The 18,055-nt window shown below is 41.9% G+C and overlaps 1 protein-coding gene across 2 annotated transcripts; it reads right to left on the bottom strand.

The window, feature by feature from the left end:
• Window positions 1-15,606: 15,606 nt before the first annotated feature.
• Window positions 15,607-17,681, bottom strand: TCEAL8 (transcription elongation factor A like 8). 2 transcript variants are annotated; one of them, XM_021691139.2, is made up of 3 exons: window positions 17,456-17,542; window positions 16,962-17,035; window positions 15,607-16,355 (listed from the first exon to the last, which is right to left on the bottom strand). In XM_021691139.2, exon 3 carries the CDS (start codon window positions 16,313-16,315, stop codon window positions 15,962-15,964), a length of 354 nt encoding a protein of 117 aa, XP_021546814.1. In that variant the 5' UTR covers window positions 16,316-16,355; window positions 16,962-17,035; window positions 17,456-17,542; the 3' UTR covers window positions 15,607-15,961. The 2 variants fall into 2 exon arrangements, with proteins under 2 accessions (XP_021546814.1, XP_021546807.1); XM_021691132.1 differs by lacking the exon at window positions 16,962-17,035 and having other exon boundaries at window positions 17,456-17,681.
• Between the last annotated feature and the right edge of the window lie 374 nt (window positions 17,682-18,055).

The following is an 18,055-nucleotide window of genomic DNA, read 5'->3' as shown; positions in this document are numbered from 1 at the left end:
ACAAAAAAAACACTTTTGGGAGCTTCGATTAGTAAGGAATTCTAAACAGAATTTGGGCTGGGGTAGTAAATTAATAAAAAGTCACAAGGGTTGTTCATACAGCCTTCTCAGCTCTAAATTTCTCATCTCTGGTGATAAATATGTCTCTTTACCTCCTGGTACATAGGATACCTTTCACATGGGAGATTTATTTCCTGTTTTCAGGGTGGACAGAGGAAGATCCAAGCCTTCCTGCCTAGGCTATCTCATAAGTAACTTTTATTTAAAATGATCAAAATTCCAATGCCATTTTTCAAAGTGCTGGAACAATCCTCACATTGCCTGATTTCAAGCTATATTATAAAGCAGTGATCACTGCTTTATACCACAGCATGTGGTACTGGCACAAAAACAGACATATAGACCAATGGAACAGAATAAAGAACCCAGATATGGACCCTCAACTCTATGGTCAAATAATCTTCGACAAAGCAGGAAAAAATATGCAATGGAAAAAAGCCTCTTCAATAAATGGTGCTGGGAAAATTGGACAGCTATATACAGAAAAATGAAACTCGACCATTCTCTAACACCATACACAAAGATAAACTCAAAATGGATGAAAGACCTCAATATGAGACAGGAATCCATCAAAATCCTAGAGGAGAACATAGGCAGTAACCTCTTTGATATCAGCCACAGCAACTTCTTTCAAGATACATCTCCAAAGGAAGCGAAACAAAAGCAAAAATGAACATTTGGGACTTCACCAAGATAAAAAGCTCCCGCACAGCAAAGGAAACAGTCAACAAAACAAAGAGGCAACCCACAGAATGGGAGAAGATATTTGCAAATGACACTACAGATAAAGGGCTGATATCCAAGATCTATAAAGAACTTCTCAAACTCAGCACCCAAAACACAAATAATCAAGTCAAAAAATGGGCAGAAGATATGAAAAGACACTTCTCCAAAGAAGACATACAAATGGCTAACAGACACATGAAAAAATGTTCATCATCATTAGCCATCAAGGAAATTCAAATCAAAACCACATTGAGATACCACTTTACACCAGTTAGAATGGCAAAAATTGACAAGGCAGGAAACAACAAATGTTGGAGAGGTTGTGGAGAAAGGGGAACCCTCTTACACTGTTGGTGGGAATGCAAGTTGGTACAGCCACTTTGGAAAACAGTGTGGAGGTGCCTCAAAAAATTAAAAATAGAGCTACCCTATGACCTGGCAATTGCACTCCTGGGTATTTACCCCAAAGACACAGATGTAGTGAAAAGAAGGGCCATATGCACCCCAATGTTCATAGCAGCAATGTCCACAATAACCAAACTGTGGAAAGAGCCAAGATGCCCTTCCACAGATGAATGGATAAAGAAAATGTAGTCCATATATACAATGGAATATTACTCAGCCATCAAAAAGGATGAATACCCAACTTTTACATCAACATGGATGGGACTGGAGGAGATTATGCTAAGTGAAATAAGTCAAACAGAGAAAGTCAATTATCATATGGTTTCACTTATTTGTGGAACATAAGGAATAGCATGGAGGACATTAAGAGAAGGAAGGGAAAAATGAAGGGGGTGGAATCGGAGGGGGAGATGAACCATGAGAAACCACAGACTCCAAGGAACAAACTGAGGATTTTAGAGGGGAGGAGGATGGGGGGATAGGCTAGCCTGGTGATGGGTATTAAGAAGGGCATGTATTGCGTGGAACCCTGGGTGTTATACGCAAACAATGAATCATGGAACACTACATCAAAAACTAATGATGTATTGTATGGTGACTAACATAACATAATAAAATAAAATAAAATTTTAAAAAATAGAATAAAATAATCAAAATGCAGGGACACCTGGCTGGCTCAGTCTGTAGAGCATGCTACTCTTGATTTCAGGTTGTGAGTTCGAGCCCCACATTGGTTGTAGAGATTACCTAAAAATAAAATCTTTTTAAAAATAAAATAAAATAATCAATATGCCAAAGTGGCACATTGACCCCTATAGACAATTCACTTAACGTTTTTGTCCCTCAGGTGCCCTATTTATAAAGGGTAATTCTGATATATTTCAAATGTTTATTGTTAAGATTCGTTTATTTAATTCATTTATTCAACAAATTTATTGAGTGTCTACCAATCACTATTTAAGGCCAGTAGTTCTTAAAGTGTGGCTGTTGGACTAGCAGCATCTCCTAAGAACTTGTTAGAAATGCAGATTCTCAGGCCCCACTCCAGCCCAAGTGAATCAGAACTCTGGGGGTGGGGCCCAACTATTTGTGTTTCCAAGTTTGCTAGATGATTATGATGAGTGCAATAAGGTTTGGGAACCACTGCTCTAGGCATGAAGGTCATAACGGATCCCAAAATAAAAGAAACAGAATGAAGGTTACAAATATGAAGCACTTGGCTCTTAAGAACTCAGTCTGGACAGGAGCACCTGGCTGGCTCAGTTGGTTAAGCGGCTGCCTTTCCCTCCAGGGCCTGATCCCAGGGTCCTGGGATCAAGCCTCCCCCCAACCCCCTCTCCCTGCTCAGCGGGGAATCTGCTTCTCCCTCTGCCCTTCCCCCTGTTTATGTTCACTCTCTCTCAAGTAAATAAATATAATCTTAAAAAAAAAAAGAACTCAATCAGGACAGCCCTGAGAACCAATAAATCGGCATTATATACTACTTTTCCACATGTTTTTGTAAAAAGGAATTTTTCAAGCACATGTATCACTGGTCCACCAAACAGCATGAAAGGGAGAAAGTGCTTGCAATACTCCACTATTACAATAATGGTATCTCCACTACTTGCAAAAGCGGTAGTGAAATTACAGTAAGCATTCAGTTCCTTGACAAGAACAGGAGCCAAATACCAAAGGAAAGGGTATTTTAAAAAATTGATCCCGGGGGCGCCTGGGTGACTCAGTCAGTTAAGCGTCCTCCTTCAGCTCAGGTCATGATCCCAGGGTCCTGGGATTAAGCCCCATGTCAGGCTCCCTGCTCAGTGGGGAGTCTGCTTCTCCCTTTGCCTCTGCCCTTCCCCCTGCTCGTGCTTGCTCTCTCTCTCTCTCCCTCTTTTTCTCTCTCAAATAAATAAATTCTTTTTAAAAAATAAAATAAATAAATAATTGATCCCAAGGGGTGCCTGGGTGGCTCAGTCAGTTAAGCATCTCCCTTTGGCTCAGGTCCTGATCCCAGAGTCCTGGGATCGAGCCCACATTGGGCTCCCCACTCAGCGGGGAGTCTGCTTCTCTCTCTCCCATTGCACTCCAGCTCCTTGCACTCTTTATCAAACAAATAAATAAAATCTTTAAAAATTTTTTTTAATTAAAAAAAAAAGAAATTGATCCCAAGGTAAAGAGTGGTATATGCTTTGCATGATGGTGTGTTTGCTTAATATGTGTAAGATATCTAGGTAGTAATGTACCTTATTAGGCACTAAGTAGTTAGTAGGCCCGGATAAAAAAAGATGTCTTTGTATTAACTGAGCATAATATATGGGGAAATAATGATGCTTTACACAGTACTTAGCTTTATAGATTGATCAGTAGGATATAGATTGTGTGGGATAGAGTAAGGAGTTTAATGTTTTAGCTTGAACTTAAATCCTGTGCCACCCTATAATTAATACATTCAGCTAAGTCTCCTGACCTTTGTTAAAAAACAAAATTCAACCTAGTAAATTTGAAGATATAATCGGTTTTATTAAGCAGGAGGGTGGGACAAAGAAGTTATTAGCAAAAGAAAGGATTGTTTCAGGCAACATCACTGTCCTTTAGGGGTAAGAGCAGAGGGTCTTATTAGGTGGATTGCTTCATCTTTCTTTGGGGGATGGAGAAGGGCCCATGTGACAAATTACCTCTGCTGCTGACCAGAGAATTCCTGACTGACCAGTTAAGACTGCATTACTACATTTCTGAGGAAGGTTGAAACTGCAATTAGGTTAGGTATTAAGCCCCAGTTTGGTGACTTAGCCTAGCATAAATGACTCTATTTGGGGTCTGTGGTTTTCTATTAACACTTAGAAGAGTGGCCCTAATAGGAGAATATGGAGTGGTTTCAACTTAAGGAAATAGGCAAATAGGGCTTTGTATGGCAGAGTGGAGGGTAAGGAACAAGCCTCACGCTAACACGGTATCTGTCGCTCAAATTTATCTCCTTTCCTAGGCCCCTAGCCCCCAATGCATTCATCATGGAAAGAGGGGACCTGTAAGTGAAAATGGCTTTTTGTGGGTGTGTATTGCATCTGTGCCCAAGCAGCACTGGGACAGTACCCATCTGGGTAAATGTAATATTGAAGTGGAAAGAAGTATATTCTTTACATTGATGACGGATAGAGGAGGATTTGGTCCACCAGGGACTCCAGATAAATCAGTAAGATGTGTATTATCTTGAGGACTCCAAAACATCTGCAGCAGTGCGAAGCAGAACATCGCAGTTTCCAGGGTAAGGCTCACGATGGATGGCATAGTAGCAGAAGAATGAAAGAGTGGGCAACCACCTTTGCTGTCTGGTCTTGTTTCTCAGCCTGGGTGTCATAAACATTGGATAGTACCTCCATCAATAACTGAAGGAAATCTGAAGAGCGGAGGTTCTGCATGGGGGTGGGGTGGAGGAGGTAGCCAAACACAACAGCTCATTTCATACTTACTACTTCATTTGATCTACTCAGCAGTCCTGTGAGACATTTTCCCCATATTGCACATAAAGGACTAATTATGAAATTAATATATCTGCAATAACAGCCTAGCTGATACTTCTACCTAAGGGATTCAAATGTCACTTGAAATTTATCATCCTTTGGAAAATTTTTTTCAAGTATTTGTTAGCTGTTCCATACTGCCTTTATAAGTAAACTGACCTGTTATTTTGATAATTTTTATTTTATTTCTATTTAAACTTTTCATTAATTTTTATGATACAACTAGAATATGTTCTTTTGGAAAAATGAGAAAGTACAGGTATGCAAAAAATACAAAAGGAAATTAAAATTTCCCATGAGTCTGCTCCTTAGAGAGGAACCAGAATTATTAAGCTTTTCATGTACATTTTTTCCAACTTTTTCTATGCACATATGGAAAGTATAAATATACTTATTTTAAATTGGGATATCATATATATGTATAGATACAGATATAGGATATAGATAGATTTATATATATATATATATTTACACATACATACACTATTTTCAACCTACTTTATTCACAGTACAATATATAAAGACTGTTTTTCTATGCAATTTGGAAAACCCCCTACTAAAATGCAGGCTTGCATATAGAGTCACAAGACAAAATCCAGTGAGATATTGGTAACAACAGGAACATCTAAAACCAGTACCATCAAAAGGTTACAAAGAAGATGAGCAAAGTGATATGTAGAAAATGCAACCAAAATAAAAGTTGGGCTCTGATTATATAAGAAAAAAGAAAATTGAAGGTAAAAAGCATTAAATGGGATAAGGCTGCTTCCTGGACTGCCTTTGCTTCCAGGGCATTATCCTAAATTTATTTCTTAATCTTTATATCTCTTCCAGGCACCTTTCTATCTCATCTCCTCCTCCTCCTCCTGTCCCTTCATCATTACTGGCATGTCTATGGGGTGCTTGCTCCTGGCTATTATTTCCTCTAGCTTCCTGGCCTTCACCTTCCTCCAAAGGTAACTCTACATTCAACCTTTTCTTCATTTGCTTGGTGGGTATTTTCCATGTCGAGATTTGTTTTTCCTTTTTCTTCTTTGAATTAAATTACTGTTAGGGAGGAAATGCTGAATGTGTGTTGTTCATTCCAGCACCCATCAGCTTTCTCAAATCAAGGAAATGGGTACAAAGGTCTCGCCCTTCCTCTAATTCGCTCCTCTCTTCGGGTTCTTGCCTTTCTCCCACACCTGAAAGGCCAGTGTAGATTTCCTCATTCTCTCTCAACAATTTCCCATTTAGTCCTTTCTATGGTCCTTTCCCTTGACTGAATGAGAGGCAAGTAGGAGCAGTGTGGCGTCCTAGTCATATTCTTGCCTGAGCCATATCCACTCTTTCACCCCTCACCCTAGATAGAGCTCCAGGCCAGATCACTGTGTCATACCAACCTGCCCAAATTCCAAGCCGTTCCTCCTCCAGTTTCCCTTCTTGGACTAAGACATGCCTAATGGATATTTAGACCTACAGACAGATGAGAGTGTGTGGTACTGAAGTGGTTGGTGGACAGGCCAGTATACGAGACAAAAGTCCCTTTCAAGATTAGCCACCCCATCTCCTCAAATCTCAAAAGTCCTCCTTCCTGTCCTGGGTGCCAGGGTGGCTCAGTGGGTTGAGCGACTGCCTTCGGCTCAGGTCATGGTCCCAGGGTCCTGGGATCGGGTCTCACATCGGGCTCCCCCTGCTCTTTGGGGAGCCTGCTTCTCCCTCTCCCTCTGCTGCTCCCCCTGCTTGTGCACGCTCTCTCTGTCAAATAAATAAATAAAATCTTTAAAAAAAAAAAAAAGTCCTCCTTCCTGTCCTGTCTCACCTTCATCCCCAGCCATGAAGCTCCCACCATATTGGAATAGGGAACTTGTTTTAATGGTTTCTTAGTCTCCATTCATTTGCTGTGTGCCCTCTACATAACCACCGTTTGTTTTATCTCCTCCTTCTTCATCTTGAGGCTTATCTCCGTGTTTATCACCATTTCCCTATAGGCAGGCTATGAAAGAATATTATTTCCAAACTATCCCCAGGTCTATATGTCGCCTCTCTGATCCTTCTCCAGCCCTCCCTTCTATCTCCAGGCCCGTCATTTTTTATTCCAAAAGGTTGAAGAGGCATAGAGCATACAGGCCCAAAACAGCTTCAGTCTTTGCCCTCCTTCCCTTCCACGCACACCCCTTTACACCACATCCACCAACACAGTTCCCAGTCCAGTTGCCCACACAGACCTGCTTTGTTCTGGGGAAGTGGGTTCCTCCCTGTCCTGCTCTGCACCAGATGCCAGCCCGCCTCCGTGGAAAAGGGGGTGTTGCAGAAAAAAAGACCTGGACAAGAGGGACTTATGCTCACCTTAGCTCCTGGTCATGTGAGGGCCTTGCATCACTGCAGAGCTCGCCCCGCACCCCAACTCACTCCCGGCCCTGCCCCACCTCTCATCTGGCAAGCAGTGCAGCAGGTAGTCCTGCCAACATACACACTCCCAAAGGCCCCCTCTCTGTCCTTCTGTGCATGGAACCTCATCCTGAACTGCCCTATCGTCCATTCCTGTCCACGATAATCCGCGGGGCCACAATTGGTTTCACTGCCTTAGGTTGGAGTTTGCTCTTCCCTGGTTGCTAGTGAATGTCTCCACCCACTCCCCATCCCTACTCTAGCCAGGCCTTGGATTTTCTGCTTTTCCCTCTTCTACCTCTTGGTTACCTGCCTCTCCTGCTCCCTCCCATCCTCCTCTACCTTCCCCCTCAGCCACCAGTGCCCACCTTGCTTTTGTCACGCAAGGTGGCAGGGATCTAAAGTGTGATTTTTGCTAATTCTCAATATTTTTCTGCATAATTGTTTAATCATGAATACAGAAAGCTATTTTCATTTGGGAAGAGAATAGTTTGTTTGTTTTTTAAGATCTTTAACATTCCACTAGGTCAGATTCAAATTTAGCATTACTTCCTTTTTTCCACTTCTTGGTCATTGGTTGTTTTAAATTTTACTTTAGAAACTTTAGAAAGAAGGGATGCCTGGCTGGCTCCGTTGGTAGAGCATGTGACTCTTGAACTCAAGGTTATGAGTTTGAGCCCCATGTTGGGCATGGAACATACTTTAAAAAAACACACACACACAAGGGATTTAAAAAGCAATTCAAGTTTATGACCTACTTAAGGGTGGCTTATCATTAACATTGTAACTATAATTCACTTCCATGTAAATGATACCTGAAATTTTTTAAGGGGACCAGGAAGGAGAGAGATCTTAATAGAAATTTCTACTATTAAAGTAGAAAAAGATTTTGCTGCCATCTCACATCCTCAACAAGTTGCATATTGACCTGTTTGTTCCCAAAAATACATATACAACACACATATACACATAGAGCAGTCCAAATAGATGCATTTTTTTTTTTAATTAACAGTGCAGGCTTCAGCACCAAGCTTCCACATGCTCTCATACATTGCTAAACTGAGCTGAACAATCCAATATAACTCCTTCAAAAAAATAGCAGTGTTGATTCCTCTCCACATTAAAAATGTTTATTAATTGAACAATAATAGCTGTAAATCATGCTTACAAAACTACCATTTATGACATACTTACTATGTACCAGGGGTATTAATTAGATATTTGCCTATAATCCTCACAACCATTCTTTGACAGATGCTCTGTTATTGTCCCAATTTTACAGGGAAATCCTCATTCTACTTTTTACAGAATTCTCAAAGACAAAAAGAACCTGACAAGTAGAGAACATTTTTATATATTTTCATATCAGCTTTTAGCTGTTATTGGAGATGAACTCCATTTGGGGAGTGTTTAGAGGATTGGTATAAAATGTGGTTCTTGGAGGGCAACTTTATGTACACCACTATACTGTAGTCCTGATATATTTCTAGTCTGAATCCAATTTCACCTTTTGCTCTTGTGTAAATACAGATTACATTACTCTTATGTTGGATTCTTTTGCTTTACTCCCATCCTTGCTGCATCCTCACACCCCTTGTTACTCCATTCCTACCATTGTGCTATTTCCTTCCTCACTTGCTCTGGGGCTCCCGACCACTGTTTTCTTCCTGCACTGGATGGGGATTGAATGGGACAGGACCAACCTTGGTCTCTGTGACTCTTTTTTTTTGATACTTTCCCTGCTGGCAAAGCAGTTCACGTAAGTCTTTCTATATCAAGATCTGATACAATACGTTCAGGTTTTCTTATTAAACTACACTCTTCTTTTTGTCTTAATGTCCTAAGGTTGTTTCCAGTTCACTTTTATTGGATACTTAGATGTTGTCAAGCTCCTCTCTTCCTCCCACAAGAATCTGATCATATCCATGGTGTGTAGATATTGCTCTTTTAACTTTTACAGAAAAGTCTTGATGACATGTGGTGGTCTGTCCCAACAAGTTGGCCTATAGAATGATTTCTTAAACTCTTGCCAGAAGTAGAGTTCAGCCAGCTGCCCCGTCTTTATGTTCCTCTAAAGTTGTTTGCATAATCTATCACCTCATGTTTGCCGATAACCAAAATTGTCAATCTTGATTCTAGATTCTCATTTAGCCACCTTTTCTTCTGGAGGGCTGACCAGATATTTATGCCTTCCCCCACCCCACTACCACTAACTTTTTATTTTGAAAAGTTCAAACCTTCAAAGTATTTCAAAAATAATAAAGTGAATGCCTATATACTCTTAATCCCTTCACGTAGATTAGATTCACCAATTAATATTTTGCCAATTGCTTTCTCTCTCGTGCTATATATTTATTTTCTTTCTTTTTTCATTGCTGAACTACTTTAAAGCTAATCATAGAATCATAATACTTCAGCATTTTGTCTCTTAACAATAAGGACAGTCTCCTAAACGAGCACAATACAATGATTGCATTCAGGAAATTTAGCATTGATGTAATACTATTTTCTTATCTACTATCCTTATTCAAACAATGTATTTAGTTGCTACATCTTTTAATCTCTTCTAATTTAGAATAGTTCTCTCCCCTTCTTTCTTTCATGGCATTGACATTTTGGTGAGAATGTGGAGCAACTGAAATTCTCATACATTGTTTGAGTACAAAATATTACAACCAATTTGGAAAACTGTTGGCAATTTCATGTAAAATCAGTTGCCTTTTCTTTGCCCCAGCAGCTCTACTCCTAGATATTTACCCAAGAGAAATAAGAACACATACATGCAAAAAGCTTATACAAGTATATTCATAGTAGCTATATTTATAATAGACCAAAAAATGGAAACAATGCAAATGTCCAAAATATCTGAGTAGATAAACAAATTGTTGTATATTCACACTATGGAAAAGAACAGGGCACTTTCTGGAGTCATGGACATCTTTTTGGAGTAATGGAAATGTCCTATTTTATACACAATTATATATACTTAAGATCTGTGCATTTCACTGTATGTAAATTTTACCTCACTTTTTTTTTTAAAGAGTGTAAATCAGAATAGATGCATTGTAAAGGCAGGAACTTCCTTTTATTCATTGCTGTGTCCCAGGGCCTAGCCAAGGGCCAGGGACTTAGTGGGAGCTCAGTAAACAACAGGGGTAGGGGATGGGGGGGTGAAGGAAGCAGACCTTGGAAATCATCTACATCAGTGGTTGTCAAATGTGTAATGCAGACTTCGACTTTCAACCCTCGATGTATAGGAATGTCTTGTATCTGAAACCTTATATCATTAATTCACTTCATAGGTTACTAAGAATCCTTTTGATCAATTACAAGTGTTCTGAAATTTTTTTAAAAAGTCTATTACAACAAAACTTTTTCTGACTCTAAACCTATGCTTTTCCAGTTTTTTCATACTGCCTTGGCTTTACATGTGAGCCTCCAGGATTAAGGGATAAACTGGCTGAGTGATGAGTATGTGTCCATGCAGGGTTATGCCCATATAGTTGGATAACACTTATCTTAGCCCATGTGGCCAGTGTCTGCAGACAGTTGAATATAGAGCCTCAGGAGAAAAGTCTGGGGTGGATAAACTGATTTTGGGCTAGCACAGTCTGATACACAGTAAGCATCCAGTGAATATTTGTTGGAGTCAATAAACGAAATGGAGATTTGGGAGCTCTGGCAAATACAGCTGAGGGTGCATCTTGCCGGTATTTTTCTATAATTATGTATTTTTAAAAGCAGAATTAGGAATCAATTTCATAAGGTTTTTTGAAAATTATGTTTATTGCTATTTTATTTTTGAGAAATTAATATCACTTTGTAGGAGAATATTTAGAAATTAATTATGAAATGCCACCTTGTGACCAAAGACAGAAAATACAGTGTTTCTCACAAGGGAGAGTGGCACCGAGGTAGCATAGAAAGGGGTAGCTTCTCAGCTAGTAGTACCCTCAGAGGTCTGACACACCAGGTTCTTCTCAGAAGTAAGTTGGAACAGAAAGGAAACAAGGAACTGGAAGAGCCAACAGGCCCTATCTCAGCTAAAGAGATAGGAGAAATAGAATTATACTACTTTCACCTTTATGATCCTTTTCTAATTGTAAAAACTCCAGATGGGGCACCTGGGTGACTCAGTCGGTTAAGCGTCTGCCTTCAGCTCAGGTCATGATCCCAGGGTCCTGGGATGGCACCCCGCGTCCCGCTCCCTGCTCAGCAGGGAGTCTGCTTCTCCATCCCCCTCCCTGCTCCCCCTTCGCATTCTCTCTCTCAAATAAATAAATAAAATCTTTAAAAAAAAAAACACATGTTCATTGAAGAAGTTAAAACTGGAAATACAGAGAAGGATAAAGATGAACTTATAAATTTCCCATAATAATACCATTTAGAAATATTCACTTCAAATAGTTTGATATTTCTCTTTAACCTCTGTGTGTGTGTGTGTGTGTGTGTTGCCGCTAGCTTTTTCATGAAACAGTATGATGGTCAGAAACAGCTTTCCATGTCAAAGAGATGTTTCTACATCATGTTTTGTAATTCATGAAAGTGAGATTTTCTTCATTATTTCAAATTTTCAGGCAGGTAACTAAGTAATTGGAAATGTGGAAGGAATTTTTTTTCATCCTACAATACACAAAAGGGACCAGAATGCATAAATGTTGTAAATGTATATAGGATTCAAATATTTCTCTTATAATTCCTAATGAATGACAGTTACTCCATTTGGTTTATGTACTATTTGCTACTTAGTTTATGTAAAATTTGCTACTAAGGGATAAGGTTGAATGAAAGAAACGAGAATAGACTTTTCTTTTGGAAGGGTGATAAGAAGTCAAGGAATCACAGACTTTGAGTTCTTATTTGAATATAATCTCAGGATCATCCGATAATGATGATGATGATGATGATGATGACACTTGATAATGATGATCAAAGATCTAACATTCTCTAAGGGTCTGTTGCATGCCAGGAATTTCATATAGTTTTCTGCATTTACTTCCCACAATAGTCTTATGGGTTTATGTAAGGTTAAACTCATTTTAGAGATGAATGAACCAATCTGGGTTCACACTTCTTATAAGCAGAGAATCCAATTCTAGCCAGTGCTTTCCCATTATATTGGCCTCACCCTTTAGATGATGGGTTTCCAGGGCCTGCCCACTGATCCTTAGAAATCTTCACGGTATGTGGCCTGTGCCTAACAGGAATCCATTGACTATTCACTCAATACCATTCCTTGATGATAATGATAATTATGATGGTAACAGCAATGATGGTGGTGGAGAAGAAATTTTCTCTTTGATCTAGAGTTCTATTTCCAGGGAGCCCATGCATGGCCCATTTCAAAGATAGTAGGTGTCCTCCAAGAAAAAAAAAAGATAATTTGTGATTTATGCAACGTTACATGTTGTAAGGGGAAGAGCCAAGATTGGAACCCAAGTTTTTCTGGTTCTAAGGCTGTACACTTAACCACTTTGCCTTCCTAAACCCAAGAATTTGAATTTTATCTTCACCTTATTGCCCAACCAATCTTTTAGGATATCAAAAAAAAGTGGTAATAATTCCTCAGATGACAGACCTAAAGAGCAAGGGTCACAATTGCTCCTCCACCATCAATGCTTTCAAAAACATCTTCTTACCAATTCACAGCTTGACGGCGCTGGTCCCCAAGTTTGAGGCCGGGTCTGCAGTGCAAGGGTGTTGTTCAAACAGAAGGTGATGCCCCCTTTCTCCTGAACTGTAGGACCACATGCTTTTGCAAGCTTCCTTTGCCCGGGGTTTCCTATATCCCTGAGCCTGGGCTCATGCAGACATCAGAAGTATGACACCAAGCACACACAGAGCTAAAGGCACCAACAGAGGCCCTTCTGGGAGTCTGAGCAAGGTAGGTGGGAGAGGAATGAGGGAGGTCTTGTCTGAGATCTGTCCTCATTTTCACTTCAATTGTTTTCGGAGTTCCTTCACTGGACTCTGAGAGAAGGGTCAGCCTCTTTTGCTTTATCTCCAAGTTACCTGGTCAGACCCAGTTCATACAATTGTTTAGCCAAAGACTATCATGACCCATGTTTCCAGTTAGGAATCTTTGGGGCTTTATCTTTTCCCTCACACGAAGTTCCCCAAAAGAGAAAGGGAGAAGAAAGGAAAGGCAAAGTGCTCTGACCTGCAATGAGGACAGTCGTTGTCTTCCAACTATGTCCAGGACAGGCCATTCATCAGGTTAGGAGAGTCTGTGCCTGCTGCAGGCTGGAGCAGGGAAACCATAGTCAGACCCACCCTGCGGAGGAGTGTGACTTAAGTGAGCCCTTCCACAGCCTACCTGAGCACCAGCCCTCTGAGCCCCAAGAGAATGGATTCATCCTGTCTTGTCAAACTGGTACAGATAGTCCCTGGAATTTCAGCTCACTCCAACCAGAGTCCAGCCCAATTGGCACCCATCAGGCTGTTGCAACCTTGAAGAATGGTCTGAAGACATGAAGATCCCCCAAAATGACATCACACAATGGAAAAAATGAAAACAAAGCCAAAGGGCATAGGACTGGCTCACCATTTTGTGTGATCACAAAAAGAGAATTTGAATACATTTTACTCATATTGGAAGGAGTGAATGCATGGCCAAACATGGTGTTGTCAAGAAAAGTGCATCTAATATTACATTCCCTCATCTTTTTATCTTGTATTTCTTTATTAAAGGAAATCTTTCAAATGCTATGTATAAATCTGTCAGTCTTTTCATAGTTAAAAAGATAAACACAGTTATAGGCCTTCTGAATTTCAGTAAACATTCACCAATATTGTCTTCTAATTAAAGTTCATATTTGTAATAATGGAAAGCATACTGTATATACCAGTCATCCTCATGCTGCAATGTGCGTCATAATCATCTAGAGGAGCTTGCTAACTGTTACTTCTGTAGCCCACCTCCAGTCGGCGAATCCTAGGGTGGGCCCCAGAAATCAGTATTTTATTTTTTTTAGATTTTGTCAGAGAGAGAGTACAAGCAGCAGGGTGGGGGGAGAAGCAGGCTCCCACTGAGCAGGGAGCCCGATGCAGAGCTGGATCCCAGGACCCTGGGATCATGACCTGAGCTGAAGGCAGACGCTTAACAGACTGAGCCACCCAGGCGTCCCCAGAAATCAGTATTTTAAAGATGCTCCCCAAGGTGGTTCTAATGCAGGTGATGATGCAAGACTTTGATGAAACATTTGGAGAGCAATCTATTTCATGCACTTTCTTTTTCAAAATGCTTGCCATAATGTTAGAGAAATAAAAAACTTGTGGAAGACTATTGAGTCAACAGCAAAATGTGGATAACACCAGCTCCTTAGTGATAATTAAATCAAGAAACCAATTAAATATTAAAACATGTCTCAGTTAAACACAAGTACGTAGGACTATCAGGAGGTTCTATAGGGGAAGTTTTTTGTTCTATAGGGGAAATAAATACAATTCCTAACATTTACATAATAGCCTTTCTACTGGATTTATAGTTCTTAGTGCCTTTGCAAGTTTTTTTTTTTTTTTTTTTTATTTTTTAACTCGGGATGGGATAGGGTGAAGGGGCTATTCCCTTAGATCTGTTTCCTGTCTTATTGTGTGCAACTTATGGATATTCAGTCTTCTGAACCAATAGGGTAGGCCTGCCAGGAACCTTCATGGACCGATCATCTCACCAGAGAAGGAAGACAAAACCTTAGTCCTTAGACCTAAGGCAACTCTGACTACCGCTGTTTTTTTTTTTTATTCAAACTTGTACCTTGGTCCAACTCCCAAAATGGCCTCATCATGTCTGGCTCGTATTTAGAGGAGGGGTCCTGGGATTGAAAACAGAAGGGGCTGTTTTGCTAAGAACCCTGCAAGGCAGCATGGCCCAAGCCATCTCACTTGTGTGAAGGGTCACTAGGAAGCAGAGAGGCTTCAGAAGGCAGAGTAGGGGTTTGACCCACTGGGGAGTCCAGGAAAGTGAGTGGGTTTGGGCACCTGAGGACTCCGGTGCACCAGGAGCAGTGAGGGCCAGCAGAGAGCAAAGGGCCCAGCAGGCAGGGCAGAACCCAGGGGAGGAGGAGCGTGGGGCTCAACAGCAGATGACTGGCATGAAGCCCCCAGGGCCCTGCCTCCTAATGGACTTGTTCCTGAGCACAGGGAAGTCGTGTCAGGGCCCTCCCTCCAATAACTGATGCTCTGTGGTGGGTTGGGGTTCTGTATGCGCAGAGGGTAACCAAACACAGCTCGGAGTCACCCCCTTTCTTCCTGACAGCAGCCCTGCGAGGCAAATGTTTTCCCCGTGAAAAAGACGGAGTCTTAAGCAAGTGTATCTGTAATAATTGCCAGTTTTATTCCTCTGGCTAAGAGATCCAGAGGTAACTTGAGGTTTACATTTTTTTAATAGTTCTTCCATCAAGAGTTTAGGTGCCCCCATTGCCCTTAGAAGCTGGTTGCAAATTATTTAACTCTTACTTATAAAACTTCAATTCTTTGTGTGTGTGTGACATGTGTTCATGAAAAAATACATATAAGCAAAAAGAAAAAAGCTCACGCCACACAGAAATAAGCAGTTACGTTTCTGATAAATGTTTGTATGTATACACACACACGCACACAAATTTGGGATTTAATCCTACATATGTGAGCTGATACTAAATATATCGCTTTGTAACCTGTTATGTTTTACTTCACAATATATAATGAATATATTTTCATGCAAATGTGTGAAACTTTCCAATTGAAAAACAGACCTGGAGAATGGGTCAAAATACAAAATCCAGTGAGATGCTGATAACAAGGAAACTACCTAAAACAAAATTCCACCAGATGATTAAAGTAAACGAAGGTCAAAGATACATCAGAAAACGCTAACAGAAAGAAAGCAGGGGCCAGATTTTAATATCAGACAAAAAAAGAATTCAAGGCCTAAAGCACACAGGGTAAGGACGGCTGCGTGAATGTCTTTGCTTCCAATGCATCATCACAAACTTGTTTCTTACTCTTCTTATCTCTTCCCTAAGCCTTTCCAACTCATCTACTCCTCTTATCATTTCTTCAGGGTCCAAATGCCTCACAGGAGTGTCCTCTTTAAACCCCTGGCCAGGCTGGGTCAGCTCTCCTCTAAGATTTCCTTCTGCTTCCTGGCTTACACCTTCTTCGGAAGGTTGAGGATTTCCTTCCGCCTCCTGTGGTACATCTTCCGAAGGGCGGTCGGCCTCGGTCTTTGGCATGTTCTGTGGTTTTCCTTCATTTTCTTCACAAGACTTTTGCATGTTGAGTATTTTTCTGTTATTTCTTTTGAATAAATTAATCCTGGAAAACAAGGAAACAAAACAACTAGATGCCAGACAAACAGGCAGCCAAAGTATGGGTTCCCAGAGACTTGCCTCTTCTCATTCAGATCCCTAATTGTCAAAGTTTTCCAACTAGAGAAGGCTAGGTCCTCAGGCTCGGAACTCCCCTGACTCCACCCCTTCCTCCACCTCCCTTCCCTCCCCCTCTCGCTCCAGCTCCATCTTCCCTCCTCCCGCTCCAGCCCACCATTTCCCAGCAGGCCCTGCTTACAGGCCTCTCCTAGCCCAGAAACGGGGGCAGCGCGGAAGCAATTAACCCCCTCCTTAGACGCTGGTCTCCAATATTCCCGCCCTCTTGGGCTTTCCCAAGCCGTCCCAGTCTCCCGCCACTCACCTGAGATCTGCTGGTGCAGTCTCTAGCCTCCCCTCCCCCTTCCACGTCTCTCCAGCCTCCCCCGCCCCCGCCCCATTTCCGCTGCAGGCTCTGCAAAGGCCTCCAGCGCTTAATCCGGATGGGGAGAGGCTGTGGCGACCCCAGGATGTGCTTTGGTGTCATCCACGCACTCCCACTCCCACCCGCACCCCCACCCGAAGGGACCTGAGGCAATTGCACCCTTACACTGACCTGCAGGGATCCAGGGGATTTTCCTGCCTCCTTCCCTCACTCGATTTGTGTCGCGCCCAAAAGACCAAAGAGTCCTGCAGACCGACAGGAGTGCTTGCTGAGCGAGCAGGCCAGTACCTGAATCACCGGTCCCTTTCATGATTCTAGGCCTTGTTCGTCTGAAGTTGTCCCACGTCCTCATCCTTTCCTTCCTTTTAAGGCAACCCCGCCCCCCCCCCCCCCCCGCCGTGCCCACCGGTTCCCTGCAAGCAGGGAGTGGGAGACGCCAAGTTATTTCCCAAATTGTTTCTCTCTCTCTCTCTCTAGGGACCCTCAATTGGCTACCCTTCTCCGTCTCCACCCCCCACCCCCACCAAACAGCCCCAAATTTCCTGCACAAAAATGGGAGTTTGGCGGGCTCTAATGTTGGGAAAACAGTGGCGACCCCGCCTGGCTACTGTTCTCTGGCTCCTAGACCCGAGGGTCCCCAAGGCAGCGCCCGCTTTTACACTGACCTGAAGGGATCCGGGGCACTTTTCTCCTTCTCCAGCAATACGGAGCTGCTACAGGGAAACAGGCCCTGGACTATAAGGACTTCTGCACACGTCGACTCCTGGTCACGTGAGGGTCGCGTCATCAATGAGCTCCAGTCTTCAGTGACCCCTCCCATTTAACACTGCAGCCCGCCCCCTGCATTCCCTCCACTTGATACTGTCAATCTTTTTTAGTATTTGCCAATCAGAGACAATAGAACTGGTATCTTCTCCCTGCAGTTGCAATTCGCCTTTCTTGGATTGCCAGGGAGGATCAGCCTTTAGGGGTTAATCGACCATTTCTCCTTCTTTCGGCAATGATCTCTTTCTCTCTCTGCTTCGAATTTGCCCACCTCCCCTCCTACCCCAAGACCTACAGTCCACCATTTCCCCAGGAGTACCATCTAGCATTAAAATGGGCGAAGGTGGTAGATGGGGGGAGGGGTGGGGGTAGAGGTGGCTAGAAAAGACGTAGGAGTGAGAGTGTGGGATTTTTTTTTACTAGTTCTCGAATTTTTTCATGTTTTAAGCATGATATTAAAAGATCATGATGTTTTACAATGTTTTAAAAAGAGATGCCAC

The sequence above is a fragment of the Neomonachus schauinslandi genome, chromosome X (assembly GCF_002201575.2).
Source record: "Neomonachus schauinslandi chromosome X, ASM220157v2, whole genome shotgun sequence".
In the NCBI taxonomy this organism is placed as follows: Eukaryota; Metazoa; Chordata; class Mammalia; order Carnivora; family Phocidae; genus Neomonachus; species Neomonachus schauinslandi.
The sequence above is the reverse complement of the archived record's forward strand: the minus strand, read 5'-3'. Positions and strand labels throughout refer to the sequence as shown.